Source organism: Aythya fuligula, chromosome 2 (genome assembly GCF_009819795.1).
Source record: "Aythya fuligula isolate bAytFul2 chromosome 2, bAytFul2.pri, whole genome shotgun sequence".
Classification (NCBI taxonomy): domain Eukaryota; kingdom Metazoa; phylum Chordata; class Aves; order Anseriformes; family Anatidae; genus Aythya; species Aythya fuligula.
The window spans coordinates 98499822-98517027 of NC_045560.1; the positions used below are offsets into that span (position 1 = coordinate 98499822).

Here is a 17206-nt window from a genome sequence, read left to right on the forward strand (position 1 = left end):
GCGTTGCTAATAGTTTGTTCATTGTGCAAAAAACGAGGTCGATCCAGTCTCTCCTTCTCCTCCCAGCACTTAGTCTAAGAGCAAGAAAGCAAATAATAAAAAGGAGTAAAGCCCCCATACATACATATACACCGGATGGGAAATGTCAGTCACTCCTCCACCTTCCAAACAGTCACAGATCAAACAGTGTCACCACCGGAGAGGACTACTTTTCTGTCTTGCTCTCCCTTTTTTTTTCCTCCACAAATCGAAGCTTCTTCTGCTACTAAATATAATGCGAACACGGTTTTTTTTATCATGGATTTTTTTTTTTTGGCTGATCTTGATCTGCAACAGGAAAAAAAAATACAAAACACGAAAACAAAAAAAAAAAAAAAAACACCAAAAAAAAAAATTGCCAAAACCAAGAAAAACCCCGGAGAGTGTGTGCAAAGAGGGCGGGCGGGGGGGGGGAGGAAGAAAAGCTAGTCACTGAGTGGGAGAGATTAACGTGAACTGTCCCCCCCCCAAACTCCTGGGAGAGAAAGAGATCCACTCTCCCTCTCTGCTCTTTTCACTGAAATATAACACACATTCGGGTCCCAGAGCTCTCAGACAGCCTCAACTGATAGACAGACACATCGAGCTGCTTTTCCTGCTTCAGCTCCTTACTCCTCCTCCTCTTGCCCACGTCACCCTGACAATTACAAATAGGTCTCACACAAACCCATACCTGTCAATCTTTTTAATTGCTTTGTTTTCTTTTTTTTTTTTTTTTTTCTCTTTCTCCTTCCGAGAGCTAAACAATATGAAAAAAAAAAAAAAAAAAAAAAAAAAGTCTTAATACAGCAGGGCATAAAAGATTTCTCATGTGAGCCGCACGCACGCCGAGGGGGCTGTTGTTACAAATCCACTTGCTGAAGTGCCGCGCAAGACGCATGTGCTGCTTCAACTTGAGGTCTGCTGCCAGCGAACTTACCCCAGATAAATAAATAAATAAATAAATAAATAAATAAATGAAAATAAGGCAGGGGACGGTACCTCGCCGTGGCAGGCGGCTGCTGCCCGGCGCTGAGCTGAGCGAGAGGCGGTGTTGGGGGAGCCGCCGGCTGAGCCCGGCTCCGCGATGCCAGCAGCCCGCCGGGCGAAGCGCGCTGCTCACAGATCCCGTGCGCCTGGGGGATTTACATAACGCCGGGACACGAGGGCTCTTCCCGGGCTTCTGTAAGCCGGGAAAGCAGAGAAAAAGCCACCACCCAGCTGATTCCGGCAGGAACACACTCCGAACTGCAGTTTTGCTCTCTTTCGGGCAAAAAGGGGATTTATTATTTTTTTTCTCCTCTTTTCCTGTACATGTTTAGCGAGGCAGAGCCGAGGAAGGCGCTGCTTGCTGGCACGGAGACACCCCCCGCCCTGCCCTCCCTCACACAAAGTTGGGACAACCACCGCCGCGGAGCCACTTCACTCCCCTAACCCAGCTCCCTCCCCGCACAGCTCCCCTTTGCCGCGCCGTGAGGCGAGAAAACCACTTTATTAATTATTAGGGGGGAGAAAAAGCCCCGAGAGGCTTCCCCGCGCGGCGCCGGCCGACAGGTCAACCCGCGCCGGCCGACAGGTCAACCCGCGGTGGCGGCCGCACGCCCCCGAACCGGCGGCCGCCGGTTCGGGGCCGGGGCCGGGGCCGGGGCCGGGGCCGGGGCCGGGGCCGGGGCCGGCGGCGGCTCGGGGTCGATTCGTAGCACCTGGCTGCGAGGAAGTGAACGTTTCGCACGGAAGGGGCGGAGCCTGGGGCCGGCGGGCAGCGGCTCGGCGGCGGCGAGGAGAGGCGCCGGGCGCTGCCGCTCCTCTTTTATTATTGTTATATTTTTTTTTTATTTTTATTTATTTTTTAATTTTTTTTTTTTGGGTCCGCGGTAAGCGCTGCTCGCAGGGCGCGGGGCGGGGGTGGCGGATCCGCGGCGCTCCCCGCCTCGCTGTCTCCCCCCCCCCCCCCCCCCTCCCGTCCCTCCCCTCCTATGCAGCCGCTCTTTAAAGCCCCCCGACGGCCGGAGCAGCGCGCACGGTGACAGCCGGGATCCTCAGCCGGGATCCGGGATCCGGGATCCAGGAGCCGGGAGCGGCGGTGCCGGGCCATGAGCTGGAGCGCCCGCAGCGGCGTGGCGCTGGGCTGGCGGGCGCGGCCCATCGTGGACCTGTCGTACAGCCGCCACTTTCTGGATTTCCAGGGCTCGGGCATCCCCAGCGCCATGAAGAAGCTGGTGGTGACCCGGCGGAGCCCCAACTTCAGGGAAGCGGTCGCCCTGCGGCACGGCGTGCCCGTGCCCCTCCCCGGGGACGGCGACCTCCTCGTCAGGAACAGGTGAGCCGCAGCCACGCACACACACACACACGGACATGGACACCCCCCCCAAAAAAAAAAGATAACAAAAACAAACACCACCCCCTTCCCACCTCGTGGCCTGCTTTGCGGGCCGGCTCCCGACTCGCACCAGCTGCCATCTGGCGACTGCTTAAATTTAACTTTATTGGGGGTGCCGGTGCGCCTTGCTGCTGTGCGCGGCGGCTGCTGCTGCCGGCCGGTGGCCCCGTCCACGTGGGGTGATGCTTCCTCCTCCCTCTTCTTCCTCCTCCTCCTCCTCCTCCTCCTCCTCCCGGCTCACCTCGGGCCGCCGGTGCTCGCCAAGTCCCTCCCAGCCCCCCGCCGGTGCTCCCCGCCCCGCACCGCCTCCCTGCCCCTTACCCGGGCTGCCGGGACGCTCCCTCCCCCCCCGCCCCGACTTTTGGCTTTAACCTAAAGCGCCGTAAATCCTGCGCCGAGACACCCTGGCTCCGAGGACCGACCCTGCCCTCCTCCCCGCAGCCGGCCCCGTGAAGCTGGCCGCTCGCACTGGCTCCTGCCGCGGAGTTTGCGCGCCCTGCAGCTGGAAGCGAGCCCTAAAAAAAAAGTTCAGGGGGTGCCCAGCAAGAGAGGGGAAGGGGAAACGCCGGGCACCGCGGGTGAGGGTGAGAGCAGCACTCTCTCGGGTGCTCGTCGAGCAGGCAAGCAGCAGTGGCACATAGCTTGCCTAAAGCCTTGAGGCGTTAGGAAGCCTGAAGAAATCCTTCAGGATGGTCCTGGGAGTTTTGGGAAGGCTTCGACTGAGTGCATGGTGTGTGTGTGATCCCTAGTGTGAGTCCGTGGGGAACGCATAAAGAAAGAGGTGAACAAGGGGGAAGGGGAAAGTAGGACAGGGACTGCCACAGGAGCTGACGAGGAGCCTCGTGTGCCACTTTAATCCGATGCTGACGCCTTCCCTTAGGATCTCTCAGACCAAAATTCCCTCCTCCACACCTCCACGTCCAAACCACGGCGGTGCTGCGCCTGCTCACGGCCACGGAGCAATAAGGGCCTGCAGCAGCCGCCAGGCTGGGGCTCGATGCCTGTCGGGGGGGTGAAGAGGCCAGCAGGACCTGAGCTGGGTAGCACGGGGCTGGGAGACATCCTCGCTTCCCTCATCACCTCCCCCCATGCACTTGGATTCCTTCTCGCCCCCTCCCCGTGAATTTTTTTTAATTTATTCCTCTCCTCCACAGCTTCCAGCGTAACTCTTCCTCTCTCCCTCTCCTCCCTCCCTTTGCTGGGTGGGCTCCCCGTGCACACCTCACGGCGAAAGGGCTGAGGCGCAGAGCTCGTAGCAGACTGAAAGCAGGAGCTGCTCCAGACATTCGGGCAGGCAACTACTGGGTCTCAGCTTGTTAGACACATGTTCCTGTACAGACACACGCACGAGTGGGGATGGAGGGGAGGGAGAGGTGAGTGAGAAGCTCTAGGGTTAGACTTCACATGTCTGGTATTATTTGGGGATCCGTGCCATTTCCTCTATATTTACTATTATTTTCGGGGGGGGGTGTCACAGAAGACACAGGATTGCGTTACTGAAAAGCACGCTCTATGAACGAGCTGCAGCAGGAAGCAAGTTTGGAGTGTTTCCCCCTCTTGTCACTCGGGGGAAGCTTTTTCCCATCCCAAAAGGACGGGTCCCTGTGTCATAAAAAAAAAAAAAAAAAAAAAAAAAAAAAAAGAAGCAAGCCCTAAATCCAACTAATCCAACTGCATGTTTTCTGATAGGTAGAAACACAGAATTAAAAACAAAGCAGTAAAGGACTTGGAGTTCCAAGAGTGCGTTTGCAGATCTGCTCATTTTAGTCCCAGTCACGCCCATGAATACTATTAATTGCTTTGAGCTTTTTATGCAAAACAATCCTGATTCACCACAATAAAATCTGGGTTTGGATTTTAGGGGAATGGGGAACTAAAATGTGCCGAGTCCCCGTATGGAGAGATGTTTTCAAATAAGATGCTCTTCAGTTAAGTGGAACTTTCTTCCCTCTTTTTTTTTTTTTTTTTTTTTTCCTCCTTTGGAAAACTGAGCCAGCAGCTTTTTTTTTTTTTCAAATTTTTAAGGAAAAAAAATTCTGTCCATCATTCAGACAGAAATACTTCAAAACTAGAAATCGGTTTAAAGCAATGCATTTATTTCGGTTCTGTGCAGGAGAGGAGGAGAAGGAGCGGGAAAGGAGCGGACAAATTCCCCAACGAAGCCCTTTCAGCTTCGTGTGTCCGGCTGTTACGTTTTTTGGGGGGGTGGCGGGGGACAAGGCTCCCACCACTGCAGGACAAGGACCCAGAGAGCGTGAAGAATGTGTCCTTCCTCCAGCTCCGCGCTCTTTTCGGGATTTTGTGACGGAGGGGACGCGTTTCGTTCCCAGCATACCTGGGACGTTTCGCTGCTGGGATGGAAGACGCGAAAAAAAAGTTTATAGAGAAGGCAGCGGGGGGTGAGCCGGGGGGGGAGTTGCTGAACCCGGGGGTTAACGGGACACGGTGGGAAAAGCGGCGGGCCGTTTCCGCCGGGCGTTTGGGTTATAAATGCGGCGTTTCTCGCCCGGTGCCTTTGACTGCCCGGTGACTTTGTGTTGGCTGCAGGTCGGGCGGCGGTGCGCGGCGGGTCCCCGGGGCAGACGGGGCGGGGGGGCTCGGCGTGGGGGAGAGCCTTGGGGAGAGGCACCCTCTCGCCTTGTCAGGTTTACGTCTCGGGATGGTGAAGGAGCAAGCCCGTTAGAAACCCCGGAATGAAATAATCCGCGTTACGCGAGAAAGGAAAACGGGACGGGGGGTGGAAAGGTTTGGAAGCGGTCTCCAAGCCCACCGGCGCCCCAGTCATTGTTACTCGTGTGCTCTTTTGTTCCCAGAAGTTAGCAAACTCCTCCGCAACTTGTAAACCGTCCCCGGTCCCAATAAAAAAAAAAAAAAAAAAAAAAAAAAAAAAAAGGCAAAATAACCCCAAAACGCGGCCACGTCCCTTCTGGCAGGAGGCAAAAAAAAAAAAAAAAAAAAAAAAAAGCGCAGAGAAGTTTGAACCCGGCCGGCCGCGGGGACGCTCGGCGACCTCTAGAAAGAAAGGGACACCCCCCAAAAAAAAAAATATATATATATAATAATAAATAAAACCCGGCCGGGACGCGGCGCCCCGCCGGCAGCGGCGCGGAGCTGCGCTGGGAGCCCCGCGCTCGGAGCCCGGCGCCGGAGCCAGGGGAGCCGGCGGGGGCCGGGCGGGGGCCGGGCGCTCCCCCGCAGCTCCCCGCAGCTCCCCGCAGCCGGGGGGCGAGCCTCGGGAAGCCGCAGGAGCGCCGGGCTCGGAGCCTATGGCAAAGTGCGGCGGTGGCATGCCTGCGCGGCTCTCGCACGCTACCGAGCGCATCTTTCAGGTTGTCACGGCCACGTGTGCCAGCAGTCGCGGTCTTTTGTGTTGCGTGTGGTTCCCTTCGACGTTTTGCAGCTAGCAGAATCCTCCCCGGTCCCTCTCCCTTCGCCTACATAGCGATAGTCTTACTGTTCTGGAAACCCAGCGTTACTAAAATACTCTTGGTGGTTACGCTAGATCGTGTCTTTCCTTCTATGTGTTATCTCCTAGTGCTTAATGATGTTGTGAGAACGTCTGTCTTCCCTTTTTTTTTATTATTATTTTTTTTAAATATTGGCATCCATTTTCACCTGTTAGAGGTCAGCAGGACTTGATAGCCTCACAATTTTAGCCCTTCTGTGCAAGGTTGTTTTGATGCGTGGCGAGTCATTTCTGGAAGGAAAAATATTTTAGCACTGACATTAGCTACATCAAAAGGCAAATTTGCTGTAGTGACTCCATCAATTAAAAAGTACTTGCCTACAGTAACATGACCTTGCAAACGACATCGATAGTTAATATGATCGTTAGTCATTAACAGTATTATTATATTCAAAAATGTAAATTTGTTGCCAGAATCAACATATTTACCGCTCTGCACGTTTTATTCTTCAGTGTTTTCACATCTTGTATAAAGTGGCCAATTAATTTTCATCCTTTAATCTTGTGTGGAGTTATTTTTATTTTGCTTAGTTCGGTCAAATGGAGCTGAGGAAAATGTCCTTTCCTTTTTTTTTTTTTTTTTTTTTTCTTTTAGCAGATCTATCTTTAATTCTAGAGTAACGTAATGTAAAGTACAAAAGCCTGACCCGAGGTAGTCTCTTTGCAGTGTGCTCCTTATTCAAATATGCCCAGAATCGGAAAAAAAGTTATCGTATGCATCCCATAAATTTAAATCGAAGGTTTCTCATACAACAAAGACTTGCTAAGGAATGAATTGTTTTAATACCTTTCTGTTTTCTTCTAGATTTGTCGGCATTAATGCATCTGACATAAACTACTCAGCCGGTCGATATGACACATCGGTTAAACCCCCATTTGACATAGGCTTTGAAGGTGTTGGTGATGTGGTAGCGTTAGGACTCAGTGCTAGTGCCGATTACACGGTGGGCCAGGCCGTGGCCTACGTTAAAGCAGGTTCCTTTGCTGAATACACAGTCGTGCCTGCCAAGCAAGCAGTGCCTCTGCCCTCTGTGAAACCTGAGTTTCTGACTTTAATGGTAAGTGGTGCTACTGCATACATCAGCCTGAAGGAACTGGGAGAGCTGTCTGAAGGCCAGAAGGTCCTGGTGACAGCAGCGGCTGGAGGAACGGGCCAGTTCGCTGTGCAGCTCGCAAAGAAGGCAAAGTGCCATGTAATTGGAACCTGCTCCAGCGATGAAAAGGGTGGCTTTCTGAAATCCATTGGCTGTGACCGTGCAATCAACTATAAAACTGAAAACATTGAGTCTGTCCTTAGGAAGGACTACCCAGAAGGTGTGGATGTAGTGTACGAGTCTGTTGGTGGGAAGATGTTTGACTTGGCTGTTAACTCCTTGGCTACCAAAGGGCGCCTGATAGTTATTGGGTTTATCACTGGCTACCAGAACCCTACTGGCCTCTCGCCTATTAAAGCAGAGGTTTTGCCAGCAAAACTGCTGAAGAAGTCTGCCAGCATCCGGGGTTTCTTCTTGAACCATTACTTTTCCGAATACAAAATGGCTCTGAAGCACTTGCTCGAGATGTATGAAAAAGGAGAACTGGTCTGTGAGGTGGACCTTGGAGACATGTCTCCAGAGGGCAAGTTCATTGGCTTGGAGTCTGTATTTCGTGCTGTAGATTACATGTACATGGGAAAAAACATTGGAAAAATTGTAGTTGAATTACCTCACTCTGTCAACAGTAAGCTGTAAAAACAGAACAATGATATAAATCAGAAGAGAGAAAATGGGCACTTTATGCCTTAGAATTACTAGAACAATTTCTTTTTTTTTTCTTTTTTTTTTTTTTTTTAACTTAGTAATGGATATTAAATTAAAAAACAGCATTAAGGTGTTAATAAAGAGTTTTGTGGGTTTTTTTCCTTCTTTTCCTGAAAGTGCCTTAATCTGTGGCCGAAGCACAGACTTAACGGGCCTGTGTTTGATTCTGTTGCTTAGGCTAGCATGAGACAGGAACATTGTTCATGACAGAGTAAGTCTTGATGCAGAGACAGATTTAGTCTGTCAGACTAGTTTGATAAGATTTTATATATAGTTCAGCTCAGATTTTTTTTTTTTTCAGCAGATTTGATTCCCTGATTTAAAAATAAAATAGTTAGAACAAGACTAAGTAAAAAGAGTCATATCATGTGGCTACTTTATTAAATATTCTCTATGAGTTTATAAAAAAATATATTCTTGATTTATTTTTTTTTTGTAACAAACACAATAATCATAATTTTACATTGTGGATTATAGTAATATTTCTTGACCAGTTACACAGGGAAAATTTACCTTCCAAATCTAACATGGCAGTAATAATAAGAAAAAAAACTTGTTTTTTTAGTCATGTCATTCATAACTGTAAACAACTGTGACATTTTATTTTAAATATTTCACTACAAGCTGTGACTTTATTTTCTTGCACTTTAATCTGCTACTGTTAGTGCTTACCATCCCACCATCTCCCTTTAATCAGTGTTACAAGACTGTTGGAGTGGGGTTTTGAGCCATGTTCATATGTGTTCAGGCCCTGTTATATTTTTTGAAGATTTAATAAAATAAAAAAGAAAAAGCTTTTAAAATGCTTGTGCCTTTATTTATGTTGATACGGTTCTTGCTGACTAGCTCCTTTGCAGATGGTCTCTGTACTGCAGAGTTCTTTAACCGATGATTCTTGATGTGACTTGCCATAATCAGGCTGCTACTTCTACTGTTACTGAATATCGCTTCTGCAGAAGCCCTTTTACGGGCAGCAAGACCATTTTAATTCTGCAGTCACCATACCTAGTACACGTCATATTGCTCAGGAGTAGATTATCCAGCGGGTGCAGTTAAAAGGTTTTGTAAAGTTTTGAAAATTCTTCCTCACTTAATAGAAATCATTAACGGTACATACCATGGGAATTCCAGCTAGAAGTGTAATATTTTCCAGAACAATAAAATACTTTAAACTATGCTTCCTCTACATCTTTTTTCCATAGCAAATGTTCAAGATCTTAAATGCTGTTTTTGCCTCTTCTTTTGAAATTATATACGTTTGTATGCAGTTGGAGAGATGGAAATTTCATAAGATCATACACTTAATAATAAACTTAATGATAGACTGATAATGTCTAGGGACTGAGGGAATAAAGCCAGGATAAACTTAATTTTTGGGCATTATTCAGGACTGACTACATGACAAATTTTTTAAAGCAATGTGCAAAAAGCTTGTATTTTACTCTACTACAGACAGTAGAGAATTATTTATTTTTTTAAATTTGATTTAGTTAATTCTTATTGTAACATCTGAGCGCTTATGCCATTAGCATCCGATAGAATTAAGCTCAGCAAAGCACTGCCCCATTTTTGGGCCATCTCTGACTAGTCCCACTTTGGAGGTTTGTAGGGAATGGCTTGAGTCATTGTTCCTGCTTCTGTTTTACTCAAGCCACTATGATTTTTGTTTTCACACAGATCTACTGTTAGAAACAGACTTACTCTTTTCCCTATAATATTACAAATATTGTAGCGTTTTATATATTTTAGATAATTAGAAAGGTATTTTGGCCTTCCAGGTGAATGCTAGAAAGACAAACACTCAAGTAGTGTAAGAGGTCAGAGCGTACAAAGTTCTGACTCTTTTATTCCTAGGCATTTGGTGTCTTTCCTTGCTCAAAGAAAATGGGCTGCTTTGGGTCAATAAATGCATCTTTAAAAACAAACAAAACCTTTTGGGGACACAGTAGAGCAAAACAAAAATAAAAGAGGACATTTAGTTTAATCTGTGGTGCGTGCAGAAGAGTTGTGTGGGTAACAGTTTCTCAAAGTTCCTCCAGTCAAATGCCAAGTGCATCCAAGTGGCCCAATTCACAGAGGTGTTGATCCCTGCCAGTCCAGTAGGTTTAGCTGTCTGCACGGCTGTGACTTCCAAGTGCTTTTGTCATAAAACCTCTTCCTGTAACAGGACTGAGCTCCGACATGCAGCATTCTACTTTCTTTTAATAAGTTACTTTGTATATAATGTGGAGTAATGCAACTGCCCCAGGCACCTTCACTAAGCAAAATGAGGGAACAGAGGAACCTTTTGGAGGGGTCACATATGTACATGTATTCAAATACGACATTTGGTTGCTTTTTGGCTTCAGGCATATTTTTCAGCACTTTAATACTGATTACAGTGTTACTAAAAATTTAAATTCGGTATATGCAGAACGTGTACGTCCAGTGTACTGACCCTGTAGCCTTTCTGGTGTTTGGGTTGGGCCACGGCCATTGGGCCTGTCCTTTTCATCCAACGCCTGTATTGAGCTAAAAGGTAGCTCGGGCTATGCATGATTGCTCTTCCTTGAGTGAATCCAGAATGAAGAGGGAATTTTTGTTTTTAAAGATAAAACTTCTAGATTGCTGAAAGAGAGCGTTATCAGCGGGGAGAGGGTGAAACATTGTTTCTGAAACACGCAGATAAGGCTTTTCTGCCAAAATTCACAATAATTTTAAGGGGGTGGGGGAGAGGAAGAAGCCAACTTTTCTCCTTTATTTAAAAGTACATTCTGCAGACTTTCAGTTATGGAAGCAGGGCTGACTTTGAGTAAGTAAGCTATGATGGATTTAAATAATGTTTAAATATTAGATGGATAGGAAAATGTATATGGCATGCACACACTGAGAGGTTTAAATGATAGGACATTGAACGTACAAGGAAAAGAAATACTGTAGAGTCACAGCAAGGGATTAATAACAATACACTTAATATGCTTGCAAAAAAAGGTGTATTAAAAGCTGTGTGCACAGTGGGGACTTAAATGATTAAAAATAATAATACATTTGCCTGGGAAGTACTAAGTATACTATATGTAGAGAGCAGGGATTTAAATAATAATACTATTAATAATAGCAGCTCATTGAGATGTGGTTGCTAGCACTACATCCTAATTTTACCTTTCTAAATGAATTTGCTACAGAGGAATCTGGCATTGTTTGCTGAGGCTAATAACAGAATTTCCCTTTCCTACACACATATGCTTCCATGGAAAAACAACAAAGAAATAGATGAAGAGCTGGCTTTTTTCCTGAGTCTGTCACATGTGTGCATACGCACGCGCACATGGACACACACGTACTCACTCTCTCCTGGCCTGCAACCCTCAGCACATTTTACAGATACGCTTCCTACTTAATTGCTATGCTGGAATCTCCTAATACCTTTCTGAGCAAAGTTAGAATTCTACCAAGCACTAGTTCGCTTTGTGTGTGTGCCTCTATACAGATATATACCAAGTGTATATATTTAATAAACGGACATTAATTTCTCCCTTGTCATGTAAATACAAATAATTACAGCATCTCCAGGAAAAGTTTGCAGGAGTGTTTGCAGATATTGTATATATTCCGACTTCTGTCTGAGGAGTGAAGAAATTCCACTGCTGAATAGCTGTTAGTATCTATTTTACAAGATTTACTCATTTTCAGGTACCTAATGTAGCTGCTAGCATGCATGCACAACAATACAATTTATATGGTAAATGGAACCAAATAATGGCTTCACTGAATGTTATGGCTGCACTGAAGGGAAATGTCACGGTAAATAGCTGCCAAATTATGGATCATGCCGAAGTGTCACAACTGCACTAAAGACAAATAGCACTAGAGGCTATTGCCACTGTGACGCTTTTGAGTTATGAAGAAGAGGAGCAGCCTGATGTGAGCCTCTTTGTGTCCTCATTATAGCAAAGGGTTACTGGTGCAGCGTACAAGAAAACCTAGTCCTACGTGGTGGCTAGTTATTAATCTGTTCTTTTCCAACCTAACAGCTGTAGCACGAGAGAATCTTTTCCTTGCTTTATAAATACATACACACACACACACACAAACAAAGAAAAACCTGCAGGTTTTATGAATGTAAATGTGTACGGGAAATGACTGGTAATGGAAAAATGTTGTAATAAAATAATCTAATCAAAGAATATTATTAAATTTAACATCGTATGTGTCTGAAAGCTTTAGTTGCTTCTTATGCAGATAGATGTGTGAAATATAAGCAATAATGCACTTTCTCTCTTTGTAAAGACTTGAGTAGTAAGGACATTACCAACTAAATTGCTTCTTCTAAACTGAAGTGTGTCCCGGTTTCTTTCATTTTAATGGGAGGGTAATAAAGATGAAAGACTAACATTTTAACTGATGGATCCCTTAAGCTACAGAATCGAAATTTATTATGTTTTGAGGGAATATGCTAAATCCTGAAATGTGGAAAGAAGCAGGGAAACCCCAGGTAAAAGAAAAGTAACCTTTTTTTTTTTTTTAATAACACATTTTTATGAATGGAATACTGCTCTTACTTAAGCTGAGAAAACAATATTGTTCTGTCTTTGGGGGGTGGAAAAAGAAAAAAGGAGGAAGAGAGATATTTGGGGGGAAAAAGGATTTGAAAATGGAGGGCCGTAGCTCCGCAAGTGGCCTCATCTTTGCAGGATCACTTTTCAAACCCTGCCTGCAGTGTTCAGGGAAGTGAGCTTGATGCTCTGCACACTATTGTACACCCCACAAACGCACCATCCATAATACAGCACAATTGTCAGTCGCTGTTTTACAGAGGGGCCAGGGCTGAACAATCATGGTGGATAAATTACTTTTCTATTCTACAGCAAGTGGCCTTCCTACCATGTGAAGCTTAAGGTCATTGGCAGGGCAGCGAGGGGGAAGCTTATATATTAGTTAACTCTAATGCACTAATAGTGTTCAGATAGAGGAACTATACCAATTAATTACAGTTAGGTTTGTTCTTGGAGATGGGGGAGAAGACTTGAAGAGTTACTGTGTTGAGATACAGACTTTTGTATATATGTATGAATGTATATGTATCTATGTATGTATATATGCACATATCTATGCATATTTATGTATATATGTACATATCTGTACTATGTATTTTGCTTCCTTGCTACTCCCCCCAAATAAAGAGAAATTCCTGTAGCTAACTTGCTTTTTTTTTTCCTTTTAATATGTGCATTAAAGCCTTTAATATTCATTGTTGCAATAATCCATTTTTCAGAAATAGAAAAATATATATTCTAAAATGATTTTTTTAACCATAGCAGCACATTCTGCTTACAGTTTTTACTGTGTAGTCGGGGGGGGGGGGGGGAAGAAAAACCTGTCAAAAATTAGGTAGAACATCCTTGAATAGCAATTAGCATGCCCAGAATTTATTTTATGTACAACGCAGTGGCAAGTAGCTGCTTCTTATTAAATGAAAATCCTGTATTATGTACTTCAGGAACATTCCAACTAATGAGTATGTAATGTCCTTAGTATAACACAGAACTTCTTTTTGTGTTCACAACCACAAGATGCTGGAAACTTGACAAATGATATCATTTAAGACAGATGCCTGCCTTAGGGACCTGTTTTTTGGCTTCCTGTTTCTGGTTTTTATTTCAATAACATTTGTAATTGCCACAGGATCTGTACCTGTATAGTGCTTTAACCCCTTCATATATACCCTGTCGCTTTAACTCCTTGTGTAGGTACTTGGTAATTTTATTTTTTTTTTCCCCCCTCCCCAGCTCGGGTGTTGTTCCTGCCTCTCTCAAGCACAGATACACACATAAATAAGCGCTGGCTTTATTAGACCAGATGAAACGGTAACATTAGAGAAAGTAAACGCTCACTGCACTCGCTGTGTTTTACTGGCGCAGAAGTACACGCAGACCAGGCCCAAGGAGAAAAATAAACAACAAGCTGTCAGGTACGGCCTGCTGATTCTCAGCGAGTTAGAACAAAATTCAGCAGACGCCGCATAGGTACAGAGTACCTTGATCTCAGTTGTACGTCCCAAAGTCTGTTCCCCGCACCTCAAGCTCACATTCGTTACCTAGATTACAGGGCGGGGTGGTTTTGGACAGGGCTTTAATTTGTTGCTGGGTATCAGGGCCCTTTTGGTGGTGTGGGTTCAGCATGTGCTGCAGGTCCCAGCTGCACCTCCCACAGGGCCCACAAGGAGTAAAGCTCCTATCGCAGGACAGGGGTGGTTTGCAGCTCCCCAGGCGCTCGGCTTGGAGCCCAGCAGGCTTCACACCTTCGAGCAACCCAGAGCTGTTAGTGGTAGCCAGTAGCTTGCTCCCTCTCTCTTCAGCTTTTTCATCAGTCTTGCAAAATACATTACCAGCGGGCTGTGCATGAGAAGCTGGTGTGGCTCTGTGCAGGGGAGTTTCTATCAAGAGACTCACTAACTCCTATAGGCAGCACAATAGCCAGAAATGAGGGCTTGGAAGCACCAGGAGATCTTGGCACCTGTCCCGTAGGTGCTCGTTTCCTACTTGGCTAAAGCATCACACTCTCCTTGACTTAGGGTGCTTTCCCATGTCATTCAGAAGCAAAAAGTTATGTGCAAGCCTTCTATCACAGTGCACGTGGCATCGCTGCACCTGCGCTCCTAAGCCATTTTGTCCCCCAGCATGTCAAGCAGCTTCATCTCTCCTCAGCACTGGAACTGAGGACGCTGCAAACATGAAGAAACCTCTCCATTCGCTGCAGGACCAGACCGCCCACCATGCAAACACACCCTGCAGGCCTTCCGTGGGAGAAGGGGGAAGCATTTATCTTCCCTAACAATAGGGAGGTCAAAAGGACCAAGCAAGGGCCGCACCAAGTCACTTCAGCTGCTGAGGAGCGTGTTGGCGGGGGAAGTACACTGGCACGCAAATCTCATTGCATGCTCCGAGGAGCTGTGTGCAGGCTTCCTTCTATCTTAGGAATGATATGGCAGAGGTGCTAATGCACAGAGGGAGGAGGAGAGGCACTGCATGTGTCTCTGGAGGTGGCAAGGCACAGTGATAGCATGCCCCAGGTGAACCACAAGGCCGGCAGCCAAGCACTTCCAGCCACCCAGGAACCCACATTCCACCGAAATAGGTTGTTTGGCAAGTCTGACTGCTGCAATAAAAAATAAATAATGATAAAAAAAAAATACACCAACTTCATTCACGTTGGCATGACATTGTCGGCATGACCGTTTCTGGCAGGCTGTCAGAAAGTTTTATTTGCATCCAGAGTTTTGAAAGCTGTTTCATAATGTTAAACAAGGATAACGCTGCAAACGTCTGGCTGATTTGCCCCTTGACACCTATGTGCAATCCCTCATTGAAGCCCTAATGAGCACTCTCCTCAGGCTGCCCTACTTTCAGAATAACCCCTGCATACAAGTAGCGCAATGTACCTTCCCCTCTCACTTAGGGTGTGGCAGGAGTAGCCAGAAGGAAGTGGATAAAGTATGTTATTTTTCCTGTGTTCTTGGTAATCTAGATAGTGTCAGTTATTGGATCATTTGGCTTCATAGTAAGCTGTGGAACCCCACTCTGCTATCACAAGCCCCTACAAATGAGAGAGATCTGGAGGCAGTTCCCTGTCCTGGGAATATAAATGAGGAACAAGGATAACACTGCTGAAATCGGTGCAAAAGCAGTCTGTGAGGAGAACCTGGCTCTCCTTCCCCTGCATGTGTGTCCATGTGGATGGAAAAAGCAGCTCTGAGATATTCCTGCCTAACCTCAGACCACAGTGAAACATCCCAGGGCTTCCAGGTAATCCCCAAAGCCATGGGAGATGGGGTGCGCTCACAAGCATCGGTGCTGCAAGAGTAATAGTGGCAACAGCACCACCTCAGCAGGTCAAGGCTGTCTGCCCAGAGATGATGGCAAAGCCAGCCCTGCTCAGAGAAACTTCTTTGAAGGCAGCCCATCGATTCTCAGGTGCCTTTCTTCTCTAAATATTTTCAAGCATGAGGGACAGATTATCACCCATCCTAGTGTAGAAGACAACCCCAACACCAGAATCCTGAGCTACTTAATAATTATTCTTCCCTCACCTTCTCAAATTAAATTTCTCAAAAAACATCTCTTTCTCTCCCTTCATCAAAAAGGTTGAAATAATCATAGAGGGACAGGCCACTGGAAGTATTTCAGGCTTCTCTCTCCCTTTGCAGAGGAGAGTTCAGTTACCCTTGTCTTATGACTAACCTAAACCTAACAAAGCATACAGTTTCGCCTAAAGGCTCTGCAACAAAATTTGAGTGGATTTACGGCAAATATATACAGTTTCCATTTTACCACAGAAATAGACATTACTTTACTTTCCAGTTTAGAAGATCTGCTTATCCTGGGGGCTAGGGGAAGGACCCAAGGACTGTTTCCACCGAGATGATTTCATTTGCAGCATCTTTGGTTCCATCTGTTAATGCTACAGTTCTATGAGATGATGCTGCTTCTATTGCATTTCTTCCTTTTGTACTTGTGGAAAGCTGACATGTTCAGCAGTCACAAAACAGATGTCATGGAGCAAAGAGGAAGGAGCCAAGTATTCCTCCTTTTCCACGCAGCTGATCTTGTAGTGGTATGGGAGCAAAGCAGTGGTTCACAGTAGAAGCCAGAATCCTACAAGATGCATTGAGGGTTGTGGATAGAGCATGCTGTAAGGAAAAAGGTTGTATCTAGAGGGGGCAAAAAAAGGACATCAGCAGTGGCATGTTCAGGTGACTGGAGGAAAGCCAAGAGTTTTGCTTCACGTCGTCCAATTTTATCAAGTGGCAACAGGCCTTTTTCCTGTGTAGATCAGAGACCAACCTAAATCTAATAGCAGCACTTCACAAGGTTACTGCAACAAGAATTCATGTCAGTGTTCTTGCTGTCTGTTTCTTCCACTTTCTTGGCATCATGTCACATTTTCAACTAATTACAGGCAAGCACAAGGTGGGAAAGCAAAGGCAATTTCTTTGCCTTCTGGAAATATATTCTGTACTTCACCACACCCATCATATATAAACAGCATTGTAAAAAAACATCTCAATAAGGTCTTTACGACAGCTGGAGGGAAGCACAATGTGGCCTAGGTACAAGTCACACCCCCAGTTATTCAAAGAGTGGACAAGTTTCTCCATCCTTGACCCATAGCCATACTGCATTGGAGGAAACACAGAGGTGCTTCTTGAGCACTTGCACACCAATCACATGGCGAGCAGAAAGGCTGAAGGGACCCCAACTCTAACACTTGTATGTTAGGCAACCTGCATAAAGGCCTGAGGGACTATAAGGAAACCTAAAAACTGCAGTCACACTGAGGGCCTGCCTCACTGGGTGCAAGAAGGTGCAACCCCAGAGCACTGTGAGCAGATTAGTCTTTTTGTTCAACTCGGTATAAAGCAGCATTAAAAGCACTGTCTCATCCCCTACCAGGTGGCTGCCTGGGTGCCGTGTCTGATAGGGGATGATTTTCCTGCCACCTTGTACACTTCAGTGCCAACACTGATCTTCAATCAGCATTGCCCTGGCCTTCAAAGGAAAATAT

General features: G+C 46.2%; 1 protein-coding gene across 1 annotated transcript; it reads left to right on the plus strand.

Annotated features, from left to right (window-relative positions):
• The first annotated feature begins 1785 nt into the window (after window positions 1-1785).
• Window positions 1786-7653, plus strand: ZADH2 (zinc binding alcohol dehydrogenase domain containing 2). Its single transcript, XM_032181959.1, has 2 exons — window positions 1786-2338; window positions 6670-7653. The coding sequence occupies exons 1-2, from the start codon at window positions 2112-2114 to the stop codon at window positions 7592-7594; spliced, it is 1152 nt and encodes a 383-aa protein (XP_032037850.1). The 5' UTR covers window positions 1786-2111; the 3' UTR covers window positions 7595-7653.
• Window positions 7654-17206: the final 9553 nt, after the last annotated feature.

What these genes read in the sequence shown, in the direction of transcription:
- ZADH2 (XM_032181959.1), top strand. Translation starts at nt 2,112, where the DNA reads ATGAGCTGGAGCGCCCGCAGCGGCGTGGCGCTGGGCTGGCGGGCGCGG. An exon ending in GACCTCCTCGTCAGGAACAG is followed by an intron (nt 2,339 to 6,669) that starts GTGAGCCGCAGC and finishes GTTTTCTTCTAG; the next exon opens with ATTTGTCGGCATTAATGCAT.